This window comes from Sinocyclocheilus anshuiensis, unplaced genomic scaffold (assembly GCF_001515605.1).
Source record: "Sinocyclocheilus anshuiensis isolate Anshui unplaced genomic scaffold, SAMN03320099.WGS_v1.1 scaffold1843, whole genome shotgun sequence".
In the NCBI taxonomy this organism is placed as follows: Eukaryota; Metazoa; Chordata; class Actinopteri; order Cypriniformes; family Cyprinidae; genus Sinocyclocheilus; species Sinocyclocheilus anshuiensis.
Window position 1 is genome coordinate 396,440 of NW_015552675.1, and position 14,987 is coordinate 411,426.

The 14,987-nt window shown below is 36.8% G+C and overlaps 1 protein-coding gene across 5 annotated transcripts in view; it reads right to left on the minus strand.

The window, feature by feature from the left end:
* Positions 1 to 14,558, minus strand: part of wdr62 (WD repeat domain 62) — a 32,857-nt gene extending 18,299 nt beyond the window's left edge. For 2 of the 5 annotated variants that reach the window (XM_016459153.1, XM_016459150.1), the window contains exons 1-15: positions 14,151 to 14,557; positions 13,770 to 13,861; positions 11,925 to 11,987; positions 11,781 to 11,838; positions 9,249 to 9,419; positions 8,658 to 8,795; positions 7,398 to 7,580; positions 6,132 to 6,292; positions 4,721 to 4,910; positions 4,505 to 4,639; positions 2,544 to 2,707; positions 2,375 to 2,466; positions 2,082 to 2,207; positions 1,930 to 2,000; positions 608 to 729 (exon numbers count right to left, since the gene is read on the minus strand). In XM_016459153.1, the coding sequence (XP_016314639.1) occupies positions 608 to 729; positions 1,930 to 2,000; positions 2,082 to 2,207; positions 2,375 to 2,466; positions 2,544 to 2,707; positions 4,505 to 4,639; positions 4,721 to 4,910; positions 6,132 to 6,292; positions 7,398 to 7,580; positions 8,658 to 8,795; positions 9,249 to 9,419; positions 11,781 to 11,838; positions 11,925 to 11,987; positions 13,770 to 13,861; positions 14,151 to 14,300 (1,916 nt within the window). In that variant the 5' untranslated portion in view covers positions 14,301 to 14,557. Of the gene's footprint in view, positions 1 to 607; positions 730 to 1,929; positions 2,001 to 2,081; positions 2,208 to 2,374; positions 2,467 to 2,543; positions 2,708 to 4,504; positions 4,640 to 4,720; positions 4,911 to 6,131; positions 6,293 to 7,397; positions 7,581 to 8,657; positions 8,796 to 9,248; positions 9,420 to 11,780; positions 11,839 to 11,924; positions 11,988 to 13,769; positions 13,862 to 14,144 lie in introns of all 5 variants that reach the window. The other 3 variants (XM_016459154.1, XM_016459152.1, XM_016459151.1) reach the window with 3 other exon arrangements.
* Between the last annotated feature and the right edge of the window lie 429 nt (positions 14,559 to 14,987).

Below are 14,987 nucleotides of genomic sequence, written 5' to 3' on the forward strand. Positions count from 1 at the left end.
AGTCTCCTCTTGGCTTATATCGAAATCCTCTGACATTCTTCTTTACAAATCCTCATTTTGTACTTCTAATTAGTGACCGTTGTTTTGTTTTGATCTCTCCGCTGCGCTTCCGCATTCGTCACTTCTGAGCGGCGCATGCGCAAGGCAGAACTCATCCATGTAAGACTGTTGGCGCAAGCTACATTAAAGTGATCATTAAGTTTTGAATATGGTTATTTTTCTTACAAAAACGCATCGATTCGCTACAGGAGGCCTTTGTTCACCCCCCGGAGCCATGTGAGACACTTTTTTTTTTTATGGATGGGCGCTTTTTATTTAACTTCTTTTGGACTGATGCATGCGACACCCGCTGAGTGGCATTAAACAGCTTGAAAGATCAAAGACAATTTTTAATATAACTCCGACTGGATTCGTCTGAAAGAAGAAAGTCATATACACCTAAGATGACTTGAGTGTGAGTAATTTATGGGCCAATTTTAATTTTTGGGTGAACTAACTCTTTAAATGCATTTATTATTGTAGTATCAGCATTCAAAAAGAAAAACAAAAAAAGATGAGTAAAGAAGAAGAAGAAGAAGGAGGAGTAAAAGCTCACACAAAGCCCTACCTAACGTTACGGTCTTGGCACGCGATGGCCGTGTGTGTGCGTGTGGCGTCCAGGTCCATATCATACAGTGTGCTCTTCTCCACTATGTGATGTGATCGTGAGAAGTTTAAGCCTTCCGAGGTCTTTCAGAAGAGAGACACAAACAACAACAATTAGAATTAAAAAAATAAGTTGCATTAAAGGCAGCTTAATCAAATGCAGAGCTTGGACGTCTATTTGCATGTTCACTGACTGACCCCACTCTGACACATGTCCACTGCCATTTTTTCCGCCCTTAATTTTTCTGGATTCCATTTTATTTAATGGAATAATAAAATTTCAGTAATCAAAAAGTATGTCTAATAATTGAAACTGAAACTCATACAATTTAACAACAATCTTCAAAAGTTACATTTGGGTGAACTAACCCTTTAAGCAAATTGGATCCTTTTTCTTCCTAATTTAATCAGAGGGTTAGCTGTTAGCATATAAAATAAATAACTGTTGAATATCTCCAAAATCTTGACAATATTTTGAATTACCTGCTCCAGGGCAGCCCTATTTACGACTGCAGCCAATCTCTACACTGTCCGTCTATAGCTATGTTTCCATCACTCTGTTTTAATGCGCATTTTGAAGTATCGCATGAGAAACGACTGATGGAAACGCCAAATTTTGAAAAGAAATCCCTTAATTCACAAAAGTTATGCTCGCTTAAGGTGGTTTTTGACTTGTGCGAAAAAGGGTTAACGCGAATAACGGGAGATGGAAACGCATTTTGCAAATAAATCCCGCATGAGCGTTCAAAAAAGTAATGTGACTTTGCGCTATGGGACAGCATAACCTGACTAACCAGCCGACCGATTTAGTTGCACAGCATCTGAAATGTTGTCATGGTCATTCTGAAGTGCCCGAGCAAAGTCTGTCATCAAAGTATTTCTGTATAACTGCCTCCCAGAACGGTCTACCAAGACTGTGTTACCAAACAGCTGACATTCACCTCCGAAAGCAAGACCGCATTTATTGTGTTTCGTCTGCTCACTCAAAGCGCAAGTAATTTATTATATTTGAGAATTATTATATTCAGTGACTTCTTCTCTTACTTTTCTTAGTGACATTTAATGCCAGTTTATCAGGAAGTGACGATTTTGTTCTCTCTGACTCATTGGATTGAAACAGTGCTTGTTCGCAAATGTTTTAAGCGATATTCCAATTTTGCGCACAAGTTAAATTTGCAACTTTGGATGGAAACCAGGCTTACGTAGTAGATATAAGAAGATACCTCTATAACATAACAGCAGTATCAGAAAACTATAACAGCAATGTAACTGTAGCATCCTTACCTTTTCAACAGATCGAAAATAGATGCTCTTATCAGCTCCACAGCTAACCATACACAACTCTGAACTCAGTCCTACAATAAAATGTACGACATGTATTAATCTAAATATTTAAGAGTATATGATCATTAAGTGTTTATCTACTGTGAACTCACCTGTAAACTTGATGGCAGTGATGGAGGCCGAATGATCATAAACTGTCTGCACTAAATTGCATTTGTTCTTCATGTCAAAGATGTGAATGAGCCGATCGCGACTCGCAGAAGCCAACAGATGCAAACCTGACAGGAAAAACACACTCATCTACACTGTCGATAATAAAAAAAAATGTTTTTTCACAGCCCTTTTCTGCATGCTTAACACCAAAAGCCATATTTCACCTCAAATGAAATTAAACTGTTTGTGCAATACAAAATATGCATTTGAAATAAAGAAATGGCTCACTTACTGGTCTCAGTAGGGGAGAAGGCTAGACACAAAACCTCAGAATCATGAGCCTCGATTTTCTGCAGCTCGTCCATAAACCGCAAGCCAAAGATTCTGAAGAAGTGACAGTTGATTCAGCATACGTTCATTTATGATTTAGTTCTCTGCATAGATCCTTCCTTTTCTCTCACCTCAGGTTTCCACTGCGGTCTCCAGCGGCCAAATATTGGCCTTCTGGGCTGATTCCCAGCACCCTGATCCCAGATTTACCATCCTGGCTTGCTCCCTCAGCTTTCTCAGCCTCAGCTTTGAGGTACTGTGTGTCATCGTCCACGTACACTATCCTTACGATGTCCTGAAACAGCAAAATCAATGAATACGAGAAGAATGTACTGGTCACCAATTACCAACCCTCACACCATTCCAAAGCCTTTAGATAAACACAAATTACAATGTTTTTACTTAAACCTGAGAGATGTTTCCCTCCACTGAAAGTTTATTCCACCAAAACTGACGTATCTAAAAGTTCATAAAGACACAATAAAAGGAACACAAATGAATTAAGCAAATTTTTCCAAGTCTTCTGAAGTGCCACAATCACTTCATATGATTTCATACAGATTTACTTTAGCTTTTAATCACATACACAAAGCTCGATTCATATAGATTACTTTTATGATTTCTTTGTGAACTTTAAACGTCAATGTTTTGGTGGAATGGACTGTCAATGTAACGAAAAGAAAAAAGAATTCTCAGGTTTCTTTAAAAATAACTTAATTTGTTTCTCAAAGTTGAACTAAAGTCTTCTGGAACAACATGAGGGTGAGTACAGAAGTTTCATTTTGGTGTAAACTGATTTATTCATTTTTTTCTTTGTTTGTTGCTTTAATGTCCTTTATTTCGCAACAGTTTGGGTTTGTGTATTTCTGGATGTTAATTTTTTTAAAACAAATAATACAAAAAAGGTTTCATTTTTTTCTAGTTTATTGTCATTGTTCTAGATTATGGCAAATTCATATTTAAAAATATAAATATTCAGTAATTCGGTTTCCTAATTAATATGAGGTTATAAAATCTGCACTCAATAATTATAAAAAATTATAAACACTATTAAACTACCTATCAGCTTTTTCCAAGTATTAACTGATTACGGTTCATTATTTCCAATTTTGTAGTCTCCCATTATGCTGCACACAAGTCAATTTAAAGGGATAGTTCACCCAAAAATGAAAATTCTGTCATTAATTACTCGCCCTCATGTCGTTCTAAACCCGTAAGACCTTCGTTCATCTTCGGAACACACATTAAGATATTTTTGATGAATTCTGAGAGTTCTCTGTCCCTCCCATAGACAGCAATAATCCAGGTCCAGAAACGTAGCAAGGAGATCGGTAAAATAATCCATGTCACATCAGGGGTTCAACCGTAATTTTACGAAGCTACGAGAATACTTTTTGTACGCAAAGAAAACAAAAATAACGACTTTATTCAATAATTCGTCTCCTCCGCGTCACCCTGGTGCCATTTTGGAGAGTATCCACTGAACGTAAACAGCATATGCTATTCTGTGTCAGCTGCGTCACACGGATACGTTGTTTTCGTTCAAATCAAAGCGTAAACAACGTAGAAAACGACACTGCTGACACAGAATAGCATACGCTGTTTACATTCAGTGGATACTCTCCAAAATGGCACCAGGGTGACGCGGAGGAGACGAATTGTTGAATAAAGTCGTTATTTTTGTTTTCTTTGAATATTAAAAGTATTCTAGTAGCTTCGTAAAATTACGGTTGAACCCCTGATGTCACATGGATTATTTTAACGATCTCCTTGCTACATTTCTGGACCTCGATCGTGGTAATTATATTGCTGTCTATGGGAGGGTCAGAGCGCTCTCACAATTAATCAAAAATATCTTAATTTGTGTTCCGAAGATGAACGAAGGTCTTACGGGTTTAGAACGACATGAGGGCGAGTAATTAATGAAAGAATTTTCATTTTTGGGTGAACTAACCCTTTAAGGAAATAAAAATGTTAAACTTCACAGTTCTTGGAAAAAGTTTCCACATTTAACATTAAATTGCAATACATTAAAAAGGGTAAAAATGTGAAAATATTCTTTAATATTGTCATGTCTAGCAGTTGTCAGTACCTGGCTGTAAAGGTTGTGGCGAAGGCTGTGTCCTGAATCACTCTTCCACAGGCGGATGGTGTTATCGGATGAACAGGTGAGGAAAGAGCCGGGTGACAAACACGCCGCAGATGAATCTTCAAGCTCGGGGTAGGTCTGCAGAGAATATCTATGCATTAATAAACTGGCCTAGCGTATTATTATCTATCTGATAAACATGGTCTGTCACTACCTCACCTCCACACTCCACACACAGCCACTGTGGTACAGAGCTGAATAGACCTTGCCTACGCTCCGAACGTCCCGCACGTCCCACACATACACACTGTGGTCATTATACACACACGTCAAATGCCTGGTCACAGGGTCAAAGGTTAAAGCCAGTGTATCTGGATACTGTGCTTCTGGGTTTGCACCAAACAAATGCCTATGAAAAGAGAAGGAATCAAAGAAAAATGTATAACATTTGATATTAATAATATGGTGTGTATATACAGTATATCATATTTATATAATGCATATATAATGTTTAAACAATATGGTAATACAGATGAGGTAATTCAATCCACAAAAACTCAGTTAATGGGTTTATCTTGCTGTCATTACTCACACTATTATACAATTATAGTTTTTGTTAGTATTTTGAATTTGAATATTTGTAGTCTTTGCATTTTGTTTTTCAAGCTGCATACCTGCATTTCCACAATTTTAATAATATTCCATGTGTTACTACACATGAAATCTTATTTCTCCTCCCAAAGCCTCACTCACATCTGATCTCATCCCATCTTTTTTTACAGGGGATTTATTTGCTTAAACATTCATTATCCTCCTGTTTATTTTAAGTGGAAAAACACTGTAGATCAGATATATTTTTACTTGTCAAAATAACAAATCATTAATTATATTACCAAATACGGTAAATATCGAGCAACACAAGTCAGTTGATGAGGAATTAGAAATGCGTTTTATCTTGAGGGTTTCAATTGTTATCTTCCCTCACATTTAACTTTATCACAATTTGTGCTTGTTAGTCAGTATAAGATATGTCAAGTTTATTTATATAGAGCATTTCCAACATTTTATAATGAATGCCACTTATGATGAATGATTTAGGTTTATTTTATACTTATTTTCATTCTTGTTCTGTATACCATTAAATTTGCCAGATTTAAGTGAGGGAGTAGGGGAAACTAAAATACATGGTTATGTTTGTAAATGTTTCATTTACATTTCAGAACGTAATAGTTCAAAATTTTTTCTATAAACAAAGCTGTTATCACCCTCTTCAGAAAATATGGTTCACTGGTACTAATACCTATATTTGCTTTTGCATAATATTTGTTCTGCGAGAAGTTGGTGTTCACACAGGACGTGTGTGACCTTGTTCAAAAACAGCTGGAGTGAAATAAAAACCAAAAACACGGCGTCTCTAGACACATCTGTCATAGCTGAACTAATTTCTTAAATGACACTTAAAAAATGCCATTGGCATGCAACCATATACAATAATGTTTGTTTAAATAGCAAAGAAAGGAAACAAATGTGCTTTGTTTGATTAAAAATGTAATCAACAGATTCTTAGAAAAATCGTTGCAGCTTTATTAGTCACTCTTGATTAGTCCAGGCTTTTCTGGCGGTCTCTTACCCTGGCTGGGTGCCCTGAGACACATCTACTCCCAAGCAGTGCGGCCGGTGCAGTGTGGTGATGTAACGCAGGTCCTGTGGGCTGAACACGCGCACGGTGCCATCTGCACAACCGCAGAAAACAAACGTCTCGCTCACCGATATGCACTGTGCTGACGTCGTCTACAACAGCAAAACAAAGACATAAGACAGGATACTTTCCTAAATAGATCTAAGAAATCCTATCAATTACGCAATCAATGTTCAAATATTTCATACCGGCCTTAAAGGAATAGTTCACCCAAAAATAATTTACTGAAAACGTAGTCACCCTCAGGTCATCCAAGATGCAGTTGAGCTTGTTTATATTGGAAAGATTTGAAGAAATTTTGCTTTCCATCACTTGCTCAACGGATCCTCTGCAGTGAATGGGTGCCATCAGAATGAGAGTCCAAACAGCTGATAAAAATATCACAATAATCCACATGACTCCAGTCCATCAGTTAATGCCTTGTGAAGTGAAAAATTGCAATTCTTGTAAAAAAAAACAAAAAAAAAACAAAATCCATCAGTAAGGTGTTTTTACTTTGAACCTTCGCTTATGGCCAAAATGCTAGAACATTATCAATAATCATGCTTCCTCCAGTGAAAAAATCCATCCCCTGTTGTCCTCTCACATCAAAATCCACCTAAATATTTGTTTATAACCATTTTAGCATGTTTTCACTTCCATACAATGTTTTATCTGTGCATACTTCTTATTTTCGCCAGAAGCAACGGTTTGAAGTTAAAAACGTTTTATTGAATTTATTACAAAGCTTTTCGCTTGACAAAATGCTGATTGATGGTCTGGAGTCGTGTGGATTACTCTAGTGTGGACTCATTCTGACGGCACCCAATCAACTACAACAGAGGATCCACTGGTGAGCAAATGATGCAATGCTAGATTTCTTTAAATCTGTTCTGATGAAGAAACTCTTGGGTGAACTTTTGGGTGAACCATTCCTTTAAATGGTAATTACTACAAATTACAAGGCTCTTTTGGTCATTCTTGGATTTGAGCTGGTTCATTTCACAATCCAGCTGACTGTCCATGATTCATTAAATGATAAAATAAATTACTTGCATTATTTAACCTGCATTATAATTCATTTGAAATATTTATATAAAGTGCAACAAAATGTGTAACTGAAATAGGCAAAATTGCAAGCCTACAGGGCAATTGGAAATGGTTGATAAGAGACACTTGCACTTCAGCAGTGAAACGGGGGCAATGCGTGTAACTTGCCTTGAGATCAACCCAGGAGTCCAGCTGTCTGTTGCTGTTGAACTGGCACAGCAGACCTGTGTGTGTGATGCAATAGGTGCTGCTGGCCATAGAGCCACGGCCACACGCCAAACCACAGAACTGACTGTTCTGATGCTCCCCGAGCAACCCTGAGCGACCAATCAGAGGCACTGTGCTGTTCACCTGGAGGAGCCAATCAGAAAACATATGAACATCCTCAACAGGTGATGACTTTCCTAAATGCTTCAAGAACATGAAGAAAGTGTGCGCTTATTTAACAGAGGAACAACAAGTGTTATGTGCTCCACCTGGTAAAACGACAAACCCACAGTCACAGAAGGATGTGGGCAAACACAGGAAGCATCAGTTCAGATTAGCACACTTGAAATTCTTAGGTTGTGTACAGAACCCAATTAGCAATGAACCAAAACACAGGACACACTGGCCTGAAAACCAAAACCTATAATGATTATTAGCCTTTGTTTGGCATAACTAGTTACACATACTAATAAACAGTACTGCTAACTGATTATACTTGTTCTTCCTTCCTTACCATTATAAATATATAATAAACCAAATTAAATTTAAAATAACTTATTTGAAAATCTAATTTATTCCTTGATGCAAAGTTGAACTTTCAGCATCATTACTCTAGTCTTCAATGTCACATAATCCTTCAGAAATCATTCTAATATGCTCATTAATTATCTTATAATCAATGTTAAACAGTTGAGCTGCTTATTGGTTGTTGTTTTTTGGAAACCATCATACACTACCATTGGGGTAAGATAAAACATTTTTTTTAGATAGATAGATAGATAGATAGATATGAAATTACTTTTTTTAGACAAAGGATGCATTAAATTAAATGAAAGTGACAGTAAAAGACATTTATAATGTTACAAAATATTTCTAGCTCTAATAAATGCTGTTCTTTTGAACTTTCTATTCAAAGTATCCAAAAACACATGCATCACAGGTTTCACAAAAATATTAAGTAGCAAAAACTGTTTTTAACATTGATAATACAAACCATTATTAATAACCGAGCACCAAAACATATTAGAATGAAGACTGGAGTAATGATGCTGAAAATTCAGCTTTACCTCCACAGGTAAAATAGAAACAGCTATTTTGACCAGTAGCGCGTGTTTGCATAAAAATCAATAATTTTTTTCCCCCTCTTTAAAAAAAGTCATTTTCAGCATCTGGAATTTCAGTGCATCTGTAGGCTGTAGCAGCATGTGCCAAGGGTCTCACCCTTCTTTCCTTTGAGGCATCAAGGTACCAGAACCTCACATGCCTGTTCCCTGCGGTTACAAAGTAGCTGTTGTCCTCCGAGAAAGATACAGCAAGCACACGGCTGGACACCTTGTTGGATGCAATAACAGTCCCCTTCTACAAGCAAAGAAAATATTTAAAAGCATTATTTCTTGTAAACCAGACTCACAAGCTGCCTTCCGACTGACAGGGTCCCTATGCAGTGTTCAATGCTCCCTATGAACTGAGCACGGGATGTCTGTTGTAAGTTCAGTTTACTTAACTTACTTCCTCAAGTCGTGCAATAAAGAAGTTCAATGTGTCCTTCACGTAGAGTCAGAAATATCATAATTACAAATTCTGAGCAAACAAATGACTCAGCAAACTCACATTTACCAGTCGGGATTATAGATAATGCACAAGTTGCTCCCCTGTATAGGATGTGTCAATTTGAAATGGTGGAAACGCTAACTTATCATGTGGATAATATCACACATAAGGAAAAAATAGTCTTTGTAATCTTATTAAAATTCAATATCAGTCAGGTCATTTTCTTAGGTCCATGCTCCATGGCTGTGATTTGGTACCCACCTTCCACTCCCAGACGCTGACTGTCCTGTCGTGCTGGTATCCCACAGACACTATATAGCTTCCATTGGGGGAGAAAGATACACACGCCACCCCGTACTTATGGCACTGGACCTCTGCCACCTGTGTCCGCTCTGCCACGTCCCACACCCGCACACAGGGCATGTGCCCGCTCTGCCAAGCAACAGGGAAGAGACAGTGAACAAATTATTGATAGTAACAATGCACAAAATCATCAGAATAAATGTGGGAGACCCCACACCCAGATACAGTATGTCTACACTACTATACAACATACATATCTTACTCGATCTTAGTTCAGCCTTAGATACTGTTGACCACATGCTTTTACTTAATCGACTGGAAACTGTCTTTGGTGTATCTGGGACTTCCCTAGACTGGTTTAGGTCATATTTTACGGGTTTTTATGGATTGTTTCAGATCTGATGTGGATCCTGTTTGTACTGGTGTCCCACAGGGCTCAGTTCTTGGTCCCCTGCTTTTTAGCATTTATATGTATCCTCTTGGTCAGCTATTAAAGGGGTCCTATTATGCTTTTTCACTTTTTCAACTTTAATTAGTCTGTAATGTTGCTGTTTGAGCATAAAAAAGATCTGTAAAGTTACGAAGCTCAAAGTCCACTTCAAAAGGAGATATTTTATTTAACAGAAATCACTTTTCAAAAACTACAACGAATGACTCGTTGTAGTTTTTGAAAAGTGATTTCTGTTAAATAAAATATCTCCTTTTGAAGTGGACTTTGAGCTTCAAAATAATGTTTTTCGAACAACCTAGTATGAGAGCCTGTCCTAGTACACTCCCAAAACAAAATCAAGACGTTGTAAAAGAGCATAATAGGACTCCTTTAAGATCCCTTAACCTCAGCTACCACTTCTATGATGATGATACTCAGATTTATATACATTCTCAACCTGGTCAATTTGTGGATGTCCCTCATCTTTCCAACTGTATTTCTGAGATTAAGTCGTGGATGTCTAAAAAATGTCTGTTTCTGAACAGCTCTAAAACTGAAGTTATGCTTCTTCGCCCTCCCCACCAACTGCGAAATGCTGCTTCTATAGATCTATCAGTTGATGGTGTTGCCTTAGAGCTACACAGTAAACTAAAACGTCTTGGTGTTATCTTTGACGTCATTCGAGCCTTTTGTACAGAACACGGTAAAGACCTTTTTTCATCTTAGAAATATTGCACGTATTCGGCCTATGTTGCCCTTTTCTGTTGCTGAAAAATTGATTTAATTCTTTTGTTTTTTCACAAATTGATTATTGCAATGCTCTCCTTGTTGGAGGCTCTGCATGGTCTCGCTCCACAGTATCTGGCAGATCTTTTAACACCTTATACGCCAATTTGCAAATTTACGATCTTCTCAGCACGACCTTTATTTTTTTTTGCTTATTAACCTCCATATAAATTCATGTATATATTTAAAAAATATTTATATGTATATTTACATATAAAATCAGTCTAAATTTGGCTTATTTTCTTTATTCAAGTCAATATGTATATTCTAATTTTAAATAATTCTTTTTTTTTTCAAATGTTTCAGTTGACCACCTTTTCTATTTTAATTAATTTCTACGACAACAAGCGATCTGATGTCAGCCATTGAAACATATCAGCTGCAAATCAAATCAAATAAATCTCTCAAGATCTCAGCAGAGAATGATTAAACAACTCCAAAAACAGGTTTGGTTCATGGCTTACAACAAAATAAAATTGAGTGAATAATGAATGGGAAAATAATTACATGACTGTATTAAATATATAGACTGTAGTATCTTATTTAATTTAGACAAATGTAGTAGGTAATTCAAACATTCTTAGAAATCTTTAGAAGCTCTTTAGAAATAGTGTCTAGTACTAATATGCCAATGTTTATTTTGATTTTCATTTAGTGTTCAACGAGGTCAGATGATGAGGAAAAGCATGAGTGGAATAAAACAGTCACTAATAAACAAAGCTGTGTGTCAGAATGTAGGACAACATGTGGCTTTCACGAGTTTAAATGGTGACTAACACTCATTTAGATGCAGCTGCAGTGATATGAAGACAGCATAAGAAGCAATAGCTCACACAAAAATGAGAGTTCAGTCATCACCCTCACACTTTTCCAAACCCATCTGAGGTTATTCTTTCTATGAGTAAAGTACATGCAGTATACGAGAACAAAATTGTAATTTTTGGGTGATTTATTCTTTTAAATAGCCGTTTTTCCAACTCCCCTGTGAAACATGCACCTTTATTAGTCAGATGCCTAAAGAAAGCAAAGCAGGCATTGCTGTCGCTACAACGGTTCTCTGTTGGGACAGACACTGGGCCTCACCATGGCAACCAGGGAGCTGGAATGCATCGGAACGCACAGCAGCCCAGTCATAACTCCTCTACCACATATATACATAATAACCATGCGAATCCATGACAGACTGCCTCCTGTCCCTTTCAAACGCGGAGGAGAAGGGCATTTAGCACAGTCGTCATTCTTTTGGCCCTCATAAAACATCTCAGAGCACTTACCTCACCAGTGACCAAATATTTTCCATTCTGTGAGAAAGCCAAGGCACTGAAGGTTTTCCTGAGCAACAAACACAGGATTTAGACTTAATTCAGTTACAACGTACAACATTATGCTGTGGAATTAAAGACAAGGATGTTATTTACCTGGATGTGTTAAATATGTGAGTCTGCTTGTTTTTCTTTGGGCTCAGGATGACAATTACACAACTGAAACACATTAGTTTACAGATTATACATTATATAATAATCTACAATATAAATTAGTATATTTGAATACTTACACTATTAAAATTTTCTAAGATTCACATTTTAAGTAAGTCTCTTATGTTCAACTAGGCTGTATTTATTTGATCCAAAAAAAAAAAAAGATAAATATTTGCAAAATATTACTACAATTTAAAATAGCTATTTCCTATTTTAATCATTCTAATATTGGCTGATTAAGAAACATTTCTTCTTAATGTCAAAAACTGTATTTAATCTTTTTTTATATATTTAATATATAAACAACATTTTTCTTAAATATATACATGCATGTGTTTGTATTTATATATACACATGATACACATGATCAGTACACACACATATATTATGTAAACAAAAACTTTTATTTTGGATGCAATTAATCGCGATTAATCGGTTGACAGCACTAAAATATACCAAAAAAGTATATTCATTTACTCACATCACACTCGTGTAATTACAAACTATTCTTCTTTGGAACAAAAAAAGCTACATTTCTGAAAAATGTCTGCAGGCTTCTCCATATAATGAAAGTGAATGGGGACCGCAGCGGACAAGCTCCAAACATGGGGGAAAAACACAATAAAAGTCCCCATAACCACTTTTTTTTTTTACTGTTCTGATGTCATAAAACATGAATTATCAAACTTATGCTCTGACAAAACATTAGCACCATACGCTATTGATTAGCACACGTCTCATGATGAACAGCATTGACACCAGAGCACCATATTTGACCGCTACAGCGAAAGGAAGATTTTGTTCTGTCTCATCAACACACACAAAGTTATGGCTCCAGAAGACTACTAATATAACACAAAAACATATGGACTACTTGGCTTATTTGTCAGATTTGAATTGCACAGCTTTAGTCCCCAATCACTTCCATTATAGAAATCGTTTGACAGCACTAAAATATACCAAAAAAGTATATTCATTTACTAACATCACACTCGTGTAATTACAAACTATTCTTCTTTGGAACAAAAACTAAAATATACCAAAAAAGTATATTCATTTACTCACATCACACTCGTGTAATTACAAACTATTCTTCTTTGGAACAAAAAAAGCTACATTTCTGAAAAATGTCTGCAGGCTTCTCCATATAATGAAAGTGAATGGGGACCGCAGCGGACAAGCTCCAAACATGGGGGAAAAACACAATAAAAGTCCCCATAACCACTTTTTTTTTTACTGTTCTGATGTCATAAAACATGAATTATCAAACTTATGCTCTGACAAAACATTAGCACCATACGCTATTGATTAGCACACGTCTCATGATGAACAGCATTGACACCAGAGCACCATATTTGACCGCTACAGCGAAAGGAAGATTTTGTTCTGTCTCATCAACACACACAAAGTTATGGCTCCAGAAGACTACTAATATAACACAAAAACATATGGACTACTTGGCTTATTTGTCAGATTTGAATTGCACAGCTTTAGTCCCCAATCACTTCCATTATAGAAGGATTTTACAAGTTTACATGTTGCTCCGGGTGTGTGTTCACGGTGTGTGTGTGTTCACTGCTGTGTGTGTGCACTTTGGATGGGATAAATGCAGAGCACTAATTCCGAGTATGGGTCACCATACTTGGCCACATGTCACTCAAAGACTCCTTTTGTTTTACATTAATGTCTGGAACAGCAAAGTAAATGACAATTTTCCCTTTTTAAGTGAACTATTCCTTCAAGTATGGACTTGGACACAGAATGCATGAATAGAAATAGTCTTACCCTGCAGGATATGCCACCAAACCAGTGTTGGGGTCACAGGTTAAAGCACTGCTGCTGGAGGCAGTGATGCCCAGGACCTTCTCCAAGACGACCTGTAATCATAATGCAACTTCATGAACTACTTCATACAGCTAATCATCTTGTGCACGTGGACATTTCACATGCATGCTGGTAAACGCAATGCAATAAACAGGGCGTGTAACGTGCATTTGGTTAAATGTGAATAATACAAACACAATGCGCTAACCAACCGCGTGAAAAAGTTGTACGTGCAAACAGGAAGATTTGTTCAGTTATGCGTTCTCTGGCCTGCTCTGCTCTAACGTTACAGTAAACACAACAGGACTGAGTGTGTCGTGCGGGTCAGAACGTTACCGTTACCCGGTTGTGAATGTCTCTTCTGTTGCTCTGTCGCGTCTTTCTCCTCATGCTCGCTGCTACTGAAATGCTGTTGTTGTTGACTTTCTTTGCTCGAGAGGTCAAACAACTCGCGTTTAGATTCGCTCCAAAGACCAAAGACCCATCCGCCATAGTGTAACACTTTTTTTAAACGGTTCAATAAATAAGCCAGACTCTATAAGCGCATATTAGTTTGCATTTAAAAGTGTTAAACGCTGTCCATTCGTATGAAGCGCGAATGCCCGACTAGTTTATACTCCGAGCGACTTTTTAAAACTGACTGAGGATCAGAAGTTTTAATTGAGAAAGCACGAAGAAATGACTTGTATTGTTCGGCTGAAAACGAAACTTCGACAATGTACACAGCTGTAAGCGATGAAGTCCGTGTAATGTGATCTGATACTGGCAGTTTCAAACATACACCGTCTCCTGTGATTGGATGAATCGCGCACCGGAGGCGGGATCATCCATGTATCTCACTCACTATTGGTCAATTTAATATGACATCTTTATAGGTTTGCCCAGACGTCTTACTTTTTTGTGTTTGTTCTGTTATTAAAGATTAATTTAAAAACAAATAAATTAAATAAAAAAAACTTTCCCTTTACTAGAAGTTGTGATCATTAAATTAAATTTAAACACATAATCATTAAGCATACACATAATAAAAGCAAGAATCGTTTACAGTTTTCCAACATTACATACATTACATAATTACAGAAATGGTTTCAAACATTGCATTGCATGAAATGGCTATTTACATAAACTATTAAATATTGCATGATTGATGTTATTACGTAAACACGGGGCACAAATAAT